Source organism: Schistocerca cancellata, chromosome 9, assembly GCF_023864275.1.
Source record: "Schistocerca cancellata isolate TAMUIC-IGC-003103 chromosome 9, iqSchCanc2.1, whole genome shotgun sequence".
NCBI lineage: Eukaryota > Metazoa > Arthropoda > Insecta > Orthoptera > Acrididae > Schistocerca > Schistocerca cancellata.
Window position 1 is genome coordinate 287,504,500 of NC_064634.1, and position 15,762 is coordinate 287,520,261.

Sequence of the window (15,762 nt, forward strand, 5' to 3'; positions counted from 1 at the left end):
TTTCACATCAATCAGTCTTAGTTTTGTAATGAAACTAAGATGTGAAAGCTGTGAACCATAATAAAAATTTAAAAAGCTATGGTTGTCAAAACCAGAAGTTTTATTTGAGACAACCTCATACAAAAATGAAATTTAATAAATAACATCACTGTACAACTTTTTAACATGGAAGTTGTAATTTGTTAAAGTAATGTTTATGAGTACTAATTGCAAAAATATAAAGATGATCATTTCTTTGTTAAAAGTCCATTTAGATTTTTTCAGATATCAGAATGAGAAATATGTACTAAAAGGGCCCAGGATTCTGTATCACACAAGCTGTGAATAACCCAGATCTCTAAGTGGTGAACTTCAAAGATGTAAATCCAAATATCAACATTCTTCCACAGTTTTTGTTCCTGATATATGAGTAAAATTTTTCAATGATGAGGAGAGTGAGAATTAAATCAGAACTTATAAGTCTAATAACTTCAGTTTTGAACATAAGCCCTACTGATTATGGTTTCCAACTTTATAATATTCTTAACTAATAGAAACATGGGCATTTACATTTAAAACTTACATTCTTGCCTCATGAAGGAATAAGAAATCACACAAGCATAATGGAATTCTTAATATCCATTACTTTACCTGCATATGAACATCGAGTTGGTTCCGATCAGGGAGGACAGTCTGGCATTCTGGGCAAGAGAAGAGTGTCGATCCATCTGCAGCTGTGATAAGCCGTACTTCTCCTAGGCGCCCTCTAGACCGCTTACTGTTTCCATTATTAACAGCACTGGGTGATGTCCCATTTTCCATGACTTCATCAGTTTGGTAACTCAGGAAGTGCTGAAATGGCATTGCTAAAGGCTGCAATGGTTGCAACCTTGACAAATAATCCGCCATTGCAGTACCCTGAAATGTGAACGATATTTTAAAAAGCACGAGCATATATATGTAGCTATGTACACAAATCCTGGTCTTTTGTTACAGCTAGAAATGCTTTCTACTTAAAAGTTATTCCTTGATTTGGAAAATGAGAAAACAAACTCTTTACAAGTGCTACATTCTAATCAGTAAGAATATCGCAGTCAGTGCTATATACTTTTTTGAGACATAAGAGTTTAAGAAACTTGAACAAATTATGGATAAAGTGATGTAAAATTTAAGGAGCAGTGAATAGGAGCAAGAGAAGGATGTTTAAGATCATAAAACCTTTAACAGGAGAAGCAGAATGGCTAATATGTATAAGAAAAATAGTCAACTTGTTGGTTCATAGACAGGAGGTTATTAAAACCAACATGGTTGAAGGGCTTATGGAAGAAGAAACCAGGCAGCAAAATGAAAAGTCTGGTTTTTAGCATAAGGCTAACAACTTCATGAAGTCCATGATAACAAATGTTATTACTGATGCTGTTTACAACAAAATAATGGTAAGGCAACAGTTAGTGATGCAGAATTTAAAGCAGAGAGTTTGAATCCAGTTAAAGAGACCAGTTGTTTAAGATTTTCACTGATACAACTTGTCTAGCAAGACTGAAAAGTTTGCAGAATGAGTTAAATAATGGCCTTCTATCCAGGAATTAAGATGTCATGTTGATAAAGCTTCTTTGGCTAGCAATCAAAATGACCGGGGGTTTGGGTTTGATTCTCAATACTGCTTATATTTGAACAAAAATCATCAGCAATGGTGGCCAAAGACTTCCGGTGTATGGTGTCACCCTCAATCCACAAATGGCCTTGTTAAAGATGGCACAGGAATGGACAGAGGTCTGGAAGCACCACTTTGCCCCTGAGGATGGAAACTGATCCCAAGAAAAAGCAAATCAGCAATGATCAGTGACGTGTGGATGCAGCAGATATGTGTGGCCTGTAACCAGGGGAAAAAAAGAGGCATGACTATCCTTCCACTGACAAAAGATTCCAAATTACTCCCTGGTTTGGATCTCTGGAAGGGAACCGCCAAGGGAAAGGTGACAATGAGAAAAAGGCTAAACAACAACAAAAGGGTAACATCCTATGACTCATATGTGGAATATCAGAAGTCAGGAAGTGGGAAAATATGAAAAAGGAAATGCAAATCGTCAGCTTAGATATAATGGAGGTCAGTGACGTGAAATGGAAAGAAAGTAATGGTTTCAGTCAATATGGAAATAAGTGGGATACCGAGGTACAGAGTAATGGTGATGTGTGTTTAAAGCTCTTTAAGGCTGTAGATACTACACTACTGAAAACCACAGTAGTTCAATTGAAGATGAATTGACATGTGTCTCATGGAAAAATCCCCAGGAGTGGGTTGACTTTTTGAAACCATATATACCGGGTGATCAAAATGTCAGTATAAATTTGAAAACTGAATAAATCACGGAATAATGTAGATAGAGAGGTACAAATTGACACACATGCTTGGAATGATATGGGGTTTTATTAGAACCAAAAAAATACAAACTTTCAACAAATGTCCGACAGATGGCGCTTCATCTGATCAGAACAGCAATAATTAGCATAACAAAGTAAGACAAAGCAAAGATGATGTTCTTTACAGGAACTGCTCAATATGTCCACCATCATTCCTCAACAATAGCTGTAGTCGAGGAATAATGTTGTGAACAGCACTGTAAAGCATGTCTGGAGTTATGGTGAGGCATTGGCGTCAGATGTTGTCTTTCAGCATCCCTAGAGATGTCGGTCGATCACGATACACTTGCCACTTCAGGTAACCCCAAAGCCAATAATCGCACGGACTGAGGTCTGGGGACCTTGGGGGGCCAAGCATGATGAAAGTGGTTTATTAAGTTTTCAAATTTATACTGACTTTTTGATCACCCAGTACAATGATATAGGTTAAGATAGCATGTATCACACCCTGCAGCCATTTGTGAGTAATTGAATGAAAGAAAAAAAATGTTCCTGAATATCATGTAATGCTCTAGGCTTTAAAATAGTAATGTTACACAAACTGGTCACGTAGCCTAATGGTTACAGTGTAATTCTCACATGCAAAAGGTGTGAATTCAAAGTCATTTTTAAACCCTTATTGAAATGCTTATTGAAATGACTTAGATTTTTAGTTTTATTCTTGTAATTGGTTGAAATGTGGTTTTTTCTATTTGTACTTCTTTGCCACATCACTTTAATCACAGCATTAATTTTTTCAACTGCTCTCTTTTTCTCCATATCATTCTTTTTACACTTGGAATCTTTGTGAATGTGAATTTATTTGTTTATCTACCATTATCGCATTCTGGTCAGAGCTCCCAGTGGTAGTGGTCATGTGTGCATGAGGTGCACTTATTGTGTGAATGTGTATGTGTGTGTGTGTGTGTGTGTGTGTGTGTGTTTTCTTTGCTGAAGAAGACATTGGCCAAAAGCTATAATGGTAACAGTCTTTTTGTTGCGCCTGTCTGCAACTCAGCAAGTCGATCCTTTTCCTAAAATTGTTGTTGTCATTATGTTCAAATATCTGGAAATGTTGAAAAGCAAAAGATGAAATTTCATTATACTGACTGTGCAATGCTGTCAAGACTGTATTTTGCATTACAAGACGTACATTGTTTGGATGTTAATCATCATACAACCATTTAAAACATACATTGTAATTGCACTATGGACACAATCCTGCAGGAGAAGATTTAAACAAAAGAAAATTCAAGCAAAATGAGGAACAGAACTAATGAATGCACTATCATGGATGAAAATATAGGATGATAAAATGAAAGAAATTAAATTAAAGTTAATACATAAAGATAATTAAAATCACATGAACAAAGAATCCAAGTGGGAAAAGATTTATAGGAAGAATAATGAGAGCAAATGAAAAGTTAATATAAAGATTAAAATGACATGATAAAAAATATTAGATTTAAAGCAGTTAACTGAATAAAAATTATGATCAAAGTCATTTTAATAAAAATTTAAAAATAAAATATTTCAGAGCAGCTGGCCAATTTCAAACCCACAGCCTTTTGCATGCGAGGTCAGTACTTCAACCATTACACTATGCAAACCGTCCATGTAACATTCCTTTTTGAAAATGTTAGACCATCACACAAAATTCTCTCTAAATTTTTTTTTTTTTTTTTTTTTTTTTTTTTTTTTTTTTTTTTTTTTTTGTCAGAGGCCACTAGGGCGAATGACAGCAGGGCATGATGCCTGGGATGTCAGCCTACATCATGGTAAAAATGGTTTCAACCAGTTGACAGCACTGCCGGTGGCCCCACCCTGAAATGGGCAATTACAGAAGTTGGACAGACAGATATAGAAACAAGGAACGTAACTGCAAAGAAACCTGGGTAACAGAAGAAATACTTCAATTCAAAGGCACTCATTGACTTTGGAGGGGTGTCTAGACCTGGGGGTACGGAGTACTATTAACATTTTGGAAGACAAATTGTGACTTGCAAGTAGTCATAAAAAAGTTCCAGTTCCAACCCTGTTAAAAACCTGCGTAATACCGACTTTAAATCAACCACCTGATTACACTATGTAACTTCCTTTCGCTGAGAGCTGGTGGGAAGTGGGAGAAGGGTGGTGTGGTCCCCAGGCACCTGGGTATGGGCACCCATGCTTCAGTTGATCAATGGAAGGAAGTACAAAAATTCTCAGACAAAGACAGGAATATGTAACTACCAGTCACTCAAGAGTTAAATAAATAGGAAGTGCAGAAAAGCTAAATTGAAATGGTTGCAGGATAAATGTTGAAAAAATAAATAAAAAGGGTCTTTGGAAGGGCAAACTCAGCATATAGAAAAGTCAAATCAGCCCTCAGTGAAATTACAAGCAAAGGAGTCAAGATTAAGAGTGCAAAAGGAAATTCATTGACAAATGCAGAGGAAAGAGTGGATAGGTGGAAAGAGTACACTAAAGGCCTCTACAAGGGGAAGGAACTGTCCAATAATGTGATAGAAAAAGGGAAGACGGGAGTTCAAATGATGTAAAAGACACAGATAACATTTCTTCACTATTAAAGTTGGTTTGCAATATCTGTGGGACTGGTGATACACAACCAGACTTCTGCAAAAATATCATCCCCACAATCCCAAAGATAGCAAGGACAAATAAGAGCGAAAACTATCTTACAATCAGCCTAACAATTCAGGCATCAAATTTGCTGATAAGTGTGATACATACAAAAATAAAAAGAAAGTTGATGATCTGTTATGTGACAGTCAGTTTGCCAGTAAAAAGGCAAAAGCACTAGAAAAGTAGTTTTGACATTTTAATTGATAATGGAATCAAATCTTTGGCAAATAAGACATTTTCATAGGACTTGTCAACCCAGAAACCCATCTGACAACGTAAAATAGTGCAAAATGTTCATAATTCTCATAAAAACACATGTGCGCTAAAGAGAGGTAATAGGTAATATACACATGAACCAAATAGCAGCAATAAGAATTAAAGATCATGAACAAACTGTTCACATTAAAAAAGGTATAAGACAGGGCAGTCTTTAACCCTTACTGTTCAAAATATACATCAAAGAAGCAATGACAGAAAGAAAGGAAAGGTTCAGGAGTGGGATTAAAATTCATGGTGAAAGGATAATAATGATAAGATTTGTTGATGACGCAGCTATCCTCAGCAAAAGTGGAGCAGAATTACAGAACCAGTTGAATTAAATACTGACTGAGGATAAACTAAAGCAAGATAAAAGTAATGAGGAGTATCAGAAATGGGTTTAGTGATAAATTTAAATTCATAATTGGTGGCCATGAAGAAGATGAAGTCAAGAATTCTGCTGCCTTGGAAGCAAAACAAAATATGATGGACTAAGTGAGTACATAAAAAGCTGACTAACACAGGCAAAAAGGGCATTCCTGGACAAAATAAGTCTACCAGTATCAAACACCAGTATCAATTTCTCAGACTCTTGTACGAAAGTGAATCATGAACTGTGGGAAAACTGGAAAAGAAGAGAATTGAAGCATTAGAGATGTGGTGCTATGTTGTAAATTAGGTAGACTTACAAGAAATGAGGAGGTTCTCTGCAGAATCTGTGAGGAAAGGAACATACGGAGAACAATGACATAAAGAAGGGACAATATGATAGGACATGTGTTAAGACATCAGGAAATCCTTTCCATGGTAGTAGACAGAGCCATAAAAAACTGAACGGAAAGACAAAGTTTGAAATATATTCAACAAATAATTGAGGCTACTGGGTTAAGTGCTACTTTGAAATGAAGAGGTCGGCACAAGAGAAGAAGTTGTGATGGGTTGCCAGCAAATCAAGAGAGAGAGGGGAAAAAGGCAGGAATGAAAACTCTTTCCCCCAGCTTATACTAATTTGCAAAGTGTAACATATTTTGCAAAGCATATTTGAAACTTTACAGTCTAGATGGGGTTATTAACTAAAAATAACAGTAATACATTTCATGAACTAACTATTGAACTATAGCTGACTGCTGTGTGAAACACAGAAACAATGAACAGAATACAGCTTTTACACAAGCCTTCAAGCTCTTACTCTTTCTCTAGCAAAAGTCCACACACTCACACACAACTACACAGACACCCAACACTCACCCGTACAGGTGCTAGCATTTGTGTGTCTGTGTGGTTGTATGCATGCATGTGCATGTGAATGTGTGTACTTTTGCTTGAGCAACAACTCAAACACTAGTGTAAAGATGTATTGTATTCTGTTGAGTGTTTCTATGAACTACACATTAGTCAGCTATAGGTGAGTGGTTGCCTTTCCTTTATTTTATTTATTATTCCATCCAAGAATATCTGTTGCTGTTATCTGTTCAACTACATATGCTTGACAGAAATTTTGCCAGGAACACAAAACAGGAACCCTTAATGGCAATAGAAAAGGCTTTATTTGAATACTGTCATCAATAACTGGCAAAGAAATAAGATCAGTGGACATTTGGCATGTTCCACTAGAATGTAGAAATTTGTTTTCAGTGCTGAACACTCAAGATAGGAATTACAATAGTTATTTCAAGTAATCAGTAAAAGTGTAGTAGCTTAGAATCAATAATGAAATAACATTACATGGAACAAGTGGAACACTGTAGAAAGCAAACCTTGAACCAATTCCATCAAATGGAATCATTGACATAAATGTCAGTGATACTCCCTCATTACTACATCTGTATCACAAGAAACAAGAGAACTGTAAGATTAATTAAGCGTGCAAGCTCTTTCGAAAAATGAAATATGTGAGGCCCTTATTTACAGAAAAGCATAGAGAAAGAGCGACCAATCCATGTAAATAATTGCCAACTGTGGAATTTCTGATAAATCGTTTTAGAAGAAAGTACAGTTACTTGCCTTTAAAGCCAGTTTCATGAAATTCCATTACTGTTATCTCACGAGGGAAAAGTCAGAAGATAAAGTTATGTTGAAAAATGTTCTTTAACATTCAGAAGCATTTATACATGTGTTGTGGTCTTCAGTCCAGAGACTGGTTTGATGCAGCTGTCAATGCTACTCCATCCTGTGCAAGCTTCTTCATCTCCGAATAACAACTGCAACCTACATCCGTCTGAATCTGCTTAGTGTATTCATCTCTTGATCTCCCTCTACGATTTTTATCCTCCACGCTTCCCTCCATCACTAAATTGGTGATCCCGTGATGCCGCAGAACTTGTCCTACTAACCGATCCCTTCTTCTAGTCAAGTTGTGCCACAAATTCCTCTTCTCCCCATTTCTATTCAGTACCCCCTCATTAGTTACGTGATCTACCCATATAATTTAGACATATAACTAAAGAAATGCTCAGTGACAATAGTAATAAATTTGACAATGAAGAGGGTTACGAAATACTAAACACAGAAATATATAACGCCAAACATGATCAATTATTGACAATATAATGTAAATGTATTAAAAAAAGATGCTGTGACTTACCAAATGGGCAAGTGCTGGTAGACAGACACAATAAAAAACACACAAACACACACACACATATCAATCTTTCGTAACCAACGGTTGCTTCATCAGGAAAGAGGGACGGAGAGGGAAAGACGAAAGGATGTGGGTTTTAAGGGAGAGGGTAAGGAGTCATTCCAATCCCGGGAGCAGGAAGACTTACTTTAGGGGGAAGAAGGGACAGGTACACACACACACACACACACACACACACACACACACACACACATATATACAGACACAGGCAGACATATGTAAGTGCAAAGAGGTTGGGCAGAGATGTCAGTCGAGGTGGAAGTACAGTGGCAAAGATGTTGTTGAATGACAGGTGAGGTACGAGCGGCGGCAATTTGAAATTGGTGGAGGTTGAGGCCTGGTGGGTAACGGAAAGATAGAATATATTGAAGGGCAAGTTCCCATCTCCGGAGTTCTGATAGGTTGGTGTCAGTGGGAAGTATCCAGATAACCTGGACAGTGTAACACTGTGCCAAGATGTGCTGGCCGTGCACCAAGGCATGTTTAGCTACAGGGTGATCCTCATTACCAACAAACACTGTCTGCCTGTGTCCATTCATGTGAATGGACAGTTTGTTGCTGGTCATTCCCACATAGAAAGCATCACAGTGTAGGCATGTCAGTTGGTAAATCGCGTGGATGCTTTCACACGTGGCTCTGCCTTTGATCGTGTACACCTTCCGGGTTACAGGACTGGAGTAGGTGGTGGTGGGAGGGTGCATGGGACAGGTTTTACACTGGGGATGGTTACAAGGGTAGGAGCCATAGGGTAGGGAAGGTAGTTTGGGGATTTCATAGGGATGAACCAAGAGGTTACGAAGGCTAGGTGGACGGCGGAAAGACACTCTTGGTGGAGTGGGGAGGATTTCATGAAGGATGGATCTCATTTCAGGCCAGGATTTGAGGAAGTCGTATCCCTGCTGGAGAGCACATTCAGAGTCTGATCCAGTCCCGGAAAGTATCCTGTCACAAGTGGGGCACTTTTGGGGTTCTTCTGTGAGAGGATCTGGGTTTGAGGGGATGAGGAAGTGACTCTAGCTATTTGCTTCTGTACCAGGTCAGGAGGGTAGTTGCGGGATGCGAAAGCTGTTTTCAAGTTGTTGGTGTAATGGTTCAGGGATTCGGGATTGGAGCAGATTCGTTTGCCACGAAGACCTAAGCTGTAGGGAAGGGACCGTTTGATATGGAATGGATGGCAGCTGTCATAATAGAGGTACTGTTGCTTGTTGGTGGGTTTGATGTGAGGAGGAGGAGGAGATTAGTGTTTAACGTCCCATCGACAACGAGGTCATTAGAGAGGGAGCACGAGCTCGGGTTAGGGAAGGATGGGGCAGGAAATTGGCCATGCCCTTTCGAAGGAACCATCCTGGCATTTGCCTGAAGTGATCTAGGGAAATCACAGAGAGCCTAAATCAGGATGGCCGGAAGCGGGATTGAACCGTCGTCTTCCCGAAAGTGAGTCCAGTGTGCTAACCACTGCGCCACCTCGCTCGGTGGGTTTGATGTGGATGGATGTGTGAAGCTGGCCATTGGACAGATAGAGGTCAACATTGAGGAAAGTGACATGGGATTTGGAGTAGGACCAGGTGAATCTGATGGAACCAAAGGAGTTGAGGTTGGAGGGGAAATTCTGGAGTTCTTCTTCACTGTGAGTACAGATCATGAAGATGTCATCAATAAAACTGTACCAAACTTTGGGTTGGCAGGCCTGGGTAACCAAGAAGGCTTCCTCTAAGTGACCCATAAATAGGTTGGCTTACGAGGGGGCCATCCTGGTACCCATGGCTGTTCCCTTTAATTGTTGGTATGTCTGACCTTCAAAAGTGAAGAAGTTGTGAGTTAGGATGAAGCTAGCTAAGGTAATGAGGAAAGAGGTTTTAGGTAGGGTGGCAGGTGATCGGCGTGAAAGGAAGAGCTCCATCGCAGCGAGGTCCTGGACGTGCGGGATATTTGTGCATAGGGAAGTGGCATCAATGGTTACAAGGATGGTTTCTGGGTGCAACAGATTGGGTAAGGATTCCAGGCGTTCGAGAAAGTAGTTGGTGTCTTTGATGAAGGATGGGAGACTGCATGTAATGGGTTCAAGGTGTTGATCTACGTAGGCAGAGATATGTTCAGTGGGGACTTGGTAACCAGCTACAATGGGGCGGCCGGGATGTTTGGGTTTGTTAATTTTAGGAGTGTGTGTGCGCAAGTCCCTTTTTCTCCCTGAGGTAAGTCTTTCCGCTCCCGGGATTGGAATGACTCCCTACCCTTTCCCTTAAAACCCACATCCTTTCGTCTTTCCCTCTCCTTCCCTCTTTCCAGATGAAGTAAACGTGGGTTGCGAAAGCCTGATATTTGTGTGTGTGTTTGTGTGTTTTTTATTGTGTCTATCTACCAGCACTTTCCCGTTTGGTAAGTCACAGCATCTTTTTTTAATATATTTTTCCCATGTGGAGTGTTTCTTTCTATTATATTCATATAATGTAAATGGATAGATAAAAAATCTACTCACCAAGCGGTGGCAGAGGAACGCACACACACATAAGGGTTTAGCTTTCACAAGCTTTCGAAGCCAGTGGCTTTTTCTTCTGCACGAGAGTTGATAGGGAACAAAGAGGGGTGAAGAAAAAGGACTAGGGAGGTTTAGGAAAAGGAGTAAAATTTAGAAAAGTCACACAGAATCCTGAGTCAGGGGAGACTTAGAGGATGAGATAAGCAGGAAAGACTGATTATTGGGGGCTGCACCAGGCGAGATTTGAAAACATGAGCTTAAAGATGGAAGACAGGGTAATATGCAAGACAGAGATTACTACTAAAACATCATGAACAAGTTAATAAGAGGGAAAAGCTAAGTGCATTGTATGTAACAGAGGTGGGAGGGGGAATGGTGAAAAATAGACAGGTCAGAAAATGAAAGATGCAGAAAACTAATTGTTGTTGTTGTGGTCTTCAGTCCCAAGATTGGTTTGATGCGGCTCTCCATGCTACTCTATCCTGTGCAAGCTTCTTCATCTCCCAGTACTTACTGCAGCCTACATCCTTCTGAATCTGCTTAGTGTACTCATCTCTTGGTCTCCCTCTACGATTTTTACCCTCCATGCTGCCCTCCAGTCTAAACTGGTGATCCCTTGATGCATCAGAACATGTCCTACCAACCGATCCCTTCTTCTAGTCAAGTTGTGCCACAAACTCCTCTTCTCCCCAATTCTATTCAATACCTCCTCATTAGTTATGTGATCTACCCATCTAATCTTCAGCATTCTTCTGTAGCACCGCATTTCAAAAGCTTCTATTCTCTTCTTGTCTAAACTATTTATCGTCCACGTTTCACTTCCATACATGGCTACACTCCATACAAATACTTTCAGAAACGACTTCCTAACATTTAAATCAATACTCGATGTTAACAAATTTCTCTTCTTCAGAAACGCTTTCCTTGCCATTGCCAGTCTACATTTTATATCCTCTCTACTTCGACCATCATCAGTTATTTTGCTCCCCAAATAGCATAACTCCTTTACTACTTTAAGTGTCTCCATTTCCTAATCTAATTCCTTCAGCATCACCTGACTTAATTTCACTACATTCCATTATCCTAGTTTTGCTTTTGTTGATGTTCATCTTATATCCTCATTTCAAGACACTGTCCATTCCATTCAACTGCTCTTCCAAGTCCTTTGCTGTTTCTGACAGAATTACAATGTCATCGGCGAACCTCAATGTTTTTATTACTTCTCCATGGATTTTAATACCTACTCAGACCTTTTCTTTTGTTTCCTTTACTGGTTGCTCAATATACAGATTGAATAGCATCGGGGAGAGGCTACAACCCTGTCTCACTCCCTTCCCAACCACTGCTTCCCTTTCATGTCCCTCGACTCTTATAACTGCCATCTGCTTTCTGTACAAATTGTAAATAGCCTTTCGCTCCCTGTATGGAGCGGAATATGGAGTGGAAAATGGTAGTTACTGTGAAGAAATGCTGAGAGGGAAAAATTAACATAAATTAAGGGCAGGTGAGTGGTGAGAAGCAAGGACATGTTGTAGCACCAATTCCCACCCGTGGAGTTCTGAGAATCTGGTGTTTGAGGGTAGAACCCAGATGGCATGTGTGGTGAAACAGGCACTGAGGTCACGATTGTCATGTTGTACAGCATGCTCTGCAACAAGATATTGTGTATTGCCTGTATACATCCTCTGCCTACGTCCACTCATTCTGACTGGTAGCCAATGTAAAAGGCCGAACAGTGTTTACGTAACAGCTAGTATATGACGTATCATTTCACAGGTGGCTCTTTCTTTGATAAATACGTTTTGTCAGTTACTGGGCTGGAATAGATGGTGGTAAAAGAGCGCACGGGGCAAGTCTTGCAGTGGGGTTAGTAACACGGTAGGGAGATGGGTGCAGAAAGAGCACAGATAGGGTCTGACAAGGATATTGTGGTAACTGAGAGGGTGACCAAAAAACTATTCTACACTACTGGCCATTAAAATTGCTACACCATGAAGATGACGTGCTACAGACGCGAAATTTAACCGACAGGAAGAAGATGCTGTGCTATGCAAACGATTAGCTTTTCAGAGCATTCACACAAGGTTGGCACCGGTGGCGACACCTACAACGTGCTGACATGAGGAAAGTTTCCAACCGATTTCTCATACACAAACAGCAGTTGACCGGTGTTGCCTGGTGAAACGTTGTTGTGATGCCTCGTGTAAGGAGGAGAAATGTGTACCATCACGTTTCCGACTTTGATAAAGGTCGGATTGTAGCCTAGCGCGATTGCAGTTTATCGTATTGGGACGTTGCTTCTTGTGTCGGCTGAGATCCAATGACTGTTAGCAGAATATGGAATCGGTGGGTTCAGGAGGGTAATACGGAACGCCGTGCTGGATCCCAACGGCCTCGTATCACTAGCAGTCGAGATGACAGGCATCTTATCCGCATGGCTGTAACGGAAAGTGCAATCACGTCTCGATCCCTGAGTCAACAGATGGGGACGTTCGCAAGACAACAACCATCTGCACGAACAGTTCGACAACGTTTGCAGCAGCATGGACTATCAGCTTGGAGACCATGGCTGCGGTTACCCTTGACGCTGCATCACAGACAGGAGCGCCTGCGACGGTGTACTCAATGACGAACCTGGGTACACGAATGGCAAAACATCATTATTTCGGATGAATCCAGGTTCTGTTTACAGCATCATGATGGTCGCATCCGTGTTTGGTGACAACGCGGTGAACACACATTGGAAGCGTGTATTCGTCATTGCCATACTGGCGTATCACCCGGTATGATGGTATGGGGTGCCCTTGGTTACACGTCTCTGTCACCTCTTGTTCACATTGACAGCACTTTGAACAGTGGACGTTACATTTCAGATGTGTTACGACCTGTGGCTCTACCCTTCATTCGGTCCCTGCGAAACCCTACATTTCAGCAGGATAATGCATGACCACATGTTGCAGGTCCTGTACAGACCTTTCTGGATACAGAAAATGTTCGACTGCTGCCCTGGCCAGCACATTCTCCAGATCTCTCACCAACTGAAAATGTCTGGTCAATGGTGGCCGAGCAACTGGCTCGTCACAATAGGCCAGTCACTACTCGTGATGAACTGTGGTATCGTGTTGAAGCTGCATGGGCAGCTGTACCTGTACATGCCATCCAAGCTCTGTTTGAGTCAATGCCCAGGCGTATCAAGGCCGTTATTACGGCCAGAGTTGGTTGTTCTGGGTACTGACTTCACAGGATCTTGCATGAAAATGTAATCACATGTCAGTTCTAGTATAATATGTTTGTCCAATGAATACCCGTTTATCATCTGCATTTCTTCTTGTTGTAGCAATTTTAATGGCCAGTAGTGTAGGTGTGGTGGGCAAAATCTCAGACAGAATGGATCTCATTTTAGGGGATGACTTTAGGAAGTCATGGCACTAATGAAGTAGCTGATTAATACATTCAAGACCATGATAATACTGGGTGACAAGTGGTGTGGACTGAAGTTGTTTTTTGGAGGGATCAGAAGTACCGGGATTGGATGTGATGGCCCGGGAAATCTGCTTTTGAACTAGGTTGTTGGGATAATTATGTCCAGTGACGGGTGAAGTGAGAGTGTGGTGTATTGCTATAAAGAGTCTGCATCTGAACAAATACATTTGCTTCAACTGACAAGGCTGTATGTGAGGGAACGTTTGACATGAAAGGGATGGCAACTGTCAAAATGTAAGTACTGTTGTTTGTTAGAGATGTTTGATGTGGACGGAAGTGTGTGGCTGGCCTTCAGTGAAGATGAGATCAACATCAAGGAAAGTTGCATGGGATTCGGAATAGGACCATATGAAATTTAATTGAGAGCAGGTATTTAGTGATTCCAGGAATTTTAACAGGTCAGCCTCACCATGAGTCTATACGGAAAAGATGTCATCAATGTAGCTAAACCAAACCATGGGCTGAAGGCTTTTGGATCCCAGTAAAGCCCCTCCAAGCAACCCATGAAAATGTTGGAACAGGAAGGTGCCATCCTGGTTCCCATGGCTGTACCCCTGATCTGTTTGTATGTCTGCCTCTCAAAAGGGAAGTAATTGTTGGAAAGTATAAAGTTGATTAAGGTGAGCAAGAAGGATGTCATAGGTCTGGAATCAGGTGGGCATTGACTGAGGAAATGTCCAGTAGCACACAGACCATGTACATGGGGGATGTTGGTACAGGGGGAGAAACAAAACAATGGTAGAATAATCCACAGACTGAAAATTCACACTTTGACAGAACGGCAGCAGCAGGCATGTGTAAAATAATTACAATGCCTAGAAATTTCGAATATTCTAATAAAGAAGTCAATTTCTCAGAAGCAATGTGGGCAAAACTGGTAGTAGTTTCAGTATATAGTGAATCAAACTGACAAATTGTCTGTTGAAAATGTTAGTCCAAATTAACTTTATAGGCAAGGAACAAGAACAAGAATAAGACATACATTACAGGATCTATGTGATATACCATAGTTATATTCCAGTTAAAAGGTGTAGTAAAATGGAAAAAAAAAACAGTCAAAGGATATTTAGTAGAGTACAATGGAGATGAAAACGATAAAATATGAATAAAGGAAGACAGTAAAATCATTCTTTGCAGAGATGTAACCTTTTAGGAAACAAGGTAAATATGATGATTACGTGGGATTGCCACTATATGATGCCAAGCATAAAAATCTGAGAACATTTTCAAAATAGGGAGAGGAAGAAACTTCTGAAGACTTTTCTTAAACCACTTTATGGGCAACTAAGAGATTCTCAAGATTAAAGAAACCATTACAGCTAAATGATTTTACCATATTGCTAAAAATGTCAGTTAAACAGAGGATTTTGAACTCTAACACAAATTCAGTATCAACTGGAAAAAGCCTGTGGACACTGAAATGAAGTTGCTGAAAGAAAATCAGACTTGAGAGTTGATTGGTTTACCAAATGGAGCAAAATCCACACCTTGTGAATGAGTTTTTTTGAACAAATTTTAAATTAGGCGGTAGTGCTGGGAAGTATAAGGCATCTCTTGTCATTAAAGGACGTATTCAGTGTCATGGCACTAAATACACAAGGCATTTAGTGTAGCAGCTAATTAATGCACTTTTCACTCAATGTTCAGTGCTGGTGCAGCTGAGAAAATGTACATGCAGTCTGATGTATCTACTGCATTTCTGTACAGGATACTACAAGAAACGCTGAGTCACAGAAACACACAACAAAAAGACTGTCGGAAAATTAGCTTTCAGCCAACAAGGCCTCTGTCAAAAATAGACAACACACACACACACACACACAAAGGTAATTCACACACACATGACTACATCCAGACAGCTGGAGCCAGATTTTTGACAAAGGCCCTGTTGGCCGAAAGC

The 15,762-nt window shown here is 40.2% G+C and overlaps 1 protein-coding gene across 1 annotated transcript in view; it reads right to left on the minus strand.

The window, feature by feature from the left end:
• LOC126101359 (gastrula zinc finger protein XlCGF48.2-like) overlaps nt 1-15,762 on the minus strand; it is an 86,512-nt gene that overhangs the window by 37,124 nt on the left and 33,626 nt on the right. Inside the window, exon 3 of the mRNA XM_049912027.1 lies at nt 631-897. Coding sequence (XP_049767984.1) covers nt 631-897 — 267 coding nt within the window. The remainder of the gene's footprint in view (nt 1-630; nt 898-15,762) is intronic.